Genomic DNA, 2,868 nt, shown 5'->3' with positions numbered 1-2,868 from the left:
GTAAATATTTGGAGATATATAAAAAGGGAATTATGAACCATATAGTGAATGAACCCACTGAACATGTTCTAAAGCATCACCCATGTCATGAAAACACGAGTTAAAGGCCTTTCTATGGAGCCCATAAATATTTCAATCTCTCACAAAACTTTTGTGTCTTCTCTCAAAAGGACTGGGCTCTCCGTTTGCGTTCCTCTTGAGAAACTTTGCGTTCCCTTGCAAAAGTATTTGATCCTCCATGAAATGCTGCGTTCGTTTGCAAAACGAATACATTCGCAAAGTTTCTTGGGGAGACTGAACACAAAAGCATTGAAGTAAAATTCTTTTTTTTGTTATCGTCGAGTCCTGTATTGTTTGATATATTGCTTCTTGCTGTAATCCTGTCAGATCACGCCAGGACTGAAGACACCTCAATTCCAACGCAATGAATCAGATCAGATGCCCTTTAAAATCGCTTTATTTTAAATGCAAGATTATTTCACAGTCTTCCAATGGAAAGCCAGTGCTAACTGACTCAGGGAATAGATATTTACAAATAAATATAACAAAACCCCCCCCCCAAAAAAATCTGTAAAATAATATGGATTAAACCAAATGTACAGATGTGTTCAGGTCACCTTCAGCAACAGTCAACCAAATCATCATCACACACACAACTATCACATTACTGACCTATAACAAGCTGTTAAAATTACACCAGTGACCAGTGAAGATAACTAACATTTTTACATAATCCATTTTACAAGCATGATAAACTGTTAAAAATGCCGATAAGAATTCCTTCATATATAAAATAATAACCAACTCAACACAATTAACCACAGTCAATTAAAACTTTGTTGCCAAATATGCAAACAACATTACAGCAAGTAATAGCAGCAAATATTAAGTAACATTACTTGTTGCCTTTCAGACTAACTTGAATTATACCCAATGTTTTGCCCATGTTAAAACTTACAGGAGTTATACAGATGATGACATCACAGCCATGGTACAGTGTGACATCATCAGGTTTCCCGTTTGGCCCCACCCACCTGAGAAGACAGTATTTCTAGACCTACCTTTGTGGGAAATGGATCCAGTTTAATTGTTAAACGTGTGTATTATGGTGTAAGCGAAGCGGCTCTAACGTCTAATTAACTATAAATAGGACATCGAAATACCACCGGAATTGCAGGGCTAACATTTTTTTCTTTATGTTTCATTGTGTATAGTAAATCTTTAATTTTCTTACTGAATGCATGTACAACAAAATAACCATTGTGTTTGTGCGCATACAAGAGATTGGTCTGCACCAGTGTTGTAAACTCTGCCCCTGTTTGTTATGTTTCCAGACTCTGCCAAAATAGGCAAATACAGTGGGCAGCCCAACCCTATGCAGCGCCCCCTCTGGTACGGAGGAATGACAGCAGAAAGACGAGGGAGAGGAGGGAGGAAGAGTACATCATGCCTCTAACCTCCCTACCAGAGACTAGCGATACCGCAAGATCACGGGAACTGCAAAAACAAAAAAAGAGGGAAAAGAAGGTTGCAAAATCAGAAGAAAATCAAATGCCCCCAGCCTCAGCATGAAACCAAATGGATTGTACTGACCGATCTAAATTTTCCCCCTTTATATGGTTAAATTCTTGTAAGCATGAAGAAGTGTGCCTGGAGTGGACTTACTGATTATGATGAGGAGAAGGATGACAACCACCAGTGCTATAACCATTTTCATCTGGGGATAGAAGAGAAAACCAAAGGCAAAAATGATATAGTGTACAATGTGGCTAAAGGCACACCTTAAGGAAAATGAGCCTCCACAGTATGATTTCAGAAAATACATATATTTTATATCATATATTATATCTTATTATTGAACATTGATGGAGCAACACATTTTGTTACATATACGGATCACAAAATATCATATACAGTGGGTATAGAAAATAATCACCCCCTTTAAAATAATCACATTTTGTTGCTTTGCAGCCTGAAATGAAGATGGACAAAGTTTTTGTTTTATCCAGCTGCATTTACTCAGTGCAACTTATAACATCCAAGTGAAAGATATAACACCAACATGTCAGGAAAAAAAAGGAAAAGGATCACCCACTCCTAAAAATGACTTGTAAACTCAATCAGGTGTAGCTAATCACCTTCTCAAATGGCACACAAAACCATTTGACTTTCAGCTGTGATCATTTTGATCAGCTCAGCATGAAAGGAGCTTTCCTGGAGCATTTCAGTCCTCAGAAGTGCACCTGAAACAAACAATCAACTATGGGTGGCAAGGCACAGTCAGAAGATTTCCGGGATAAAGCTGTGGACAGGAACAAGTCAGGAGATGGATACAAAAAAATGTCAAATGCTTTATCAATGCCTAGAAGCACAGTGAAGTCTATTATTAAGTATTAAGAAGTGGAAGGTATTTGGTACAACACAGACCCTCCCTGGATCAGGACATCGCTCCAAACTTGATGAAAGAGCCAGGAGGAAACTGGTCAGAGAGGCGACCAAGAGGCCTACAGCAACTCTGAAGCAGCTGCAGGAATTTATGACAAAGAGTGGTCAATGTGTGCATGAGACAACAATATCACAAATTCTCCACAAATGTGGCTTGTATGGGAGGGTTGCAAGAAAAAAGCCACTCCTCAAGAAAGGCCACATGCAGTCTCGAGCTTTGAGCTTTGCCAAAACGCACCTTGAAGATTCTGAGGCAGATGAGACTAAAATTGAATTATTTGGTCTTAACACCAAACCATATGTCTGGTGGAAATCCAATACAGCTCACCATCCAAATAACAGCATTCCTCCAGTAAAGCATGGAGGTGGTAATGTCCTGTTCTGGGGGTGTTTCTCTGCAGCAGGGACTGGAGCACTTGTCAG

At 39.2% G+C, this 2,868-nt stretch overlaps 1 protein-coding gene across 1 annotated transcript in view; it reads right to left on the bottom strand.

Annotated features, from left to right (window-relative positions):
- Positions 1-252: 252 nt before the first annotated feature.
- The window catches only part of LOC107597812 (vesicle-associated membrane protein 4-like), an 18,599-nt gene continuing 15,983 nt past the window's right edge, over positions 253-2,868 (bottom strand). Inside the window, exons 6-7 of the mRNA XM_016289001.1 lie at positions 1,666-1,717; positions 253-1,497 (exon numbers count right to left, since the gene is read on the bottom strand). Of these exons, the coding sequence (XP_016144487.1) occupies positions 1,472-1,497; positions 1,666-1,717 (78 nt within the window). The 3' untranslated portion in view covers positions 253-1,471. The remainder of the gene's footprint in view (positions 1,498-1,665; positions 1,718-2,868) is intronic.

This window comes from Sinocyclocheilus grahami, unplaced genomic scaffold (assembly GCF_001515645.1).
Source record: "Sinocyclocheilus grahami isolate Dianchi unplaced genomic scaffold, SAMN03320097.WGS_v1.1 scaffold237.1, whole genome shotgun sequence".
Taxonomy (NCBI): Eukaryota; Metazoa; Chordata; class Actinopteri; order Cypriniformes; family Cyprinidae; genus Sinocyclocheilus; species Sinocyclocheilus grahami.
Note: the sequence above shows the minus strand (reverse complement) of the source record. Positions and strands in the feature narration are given on the sequence as shown.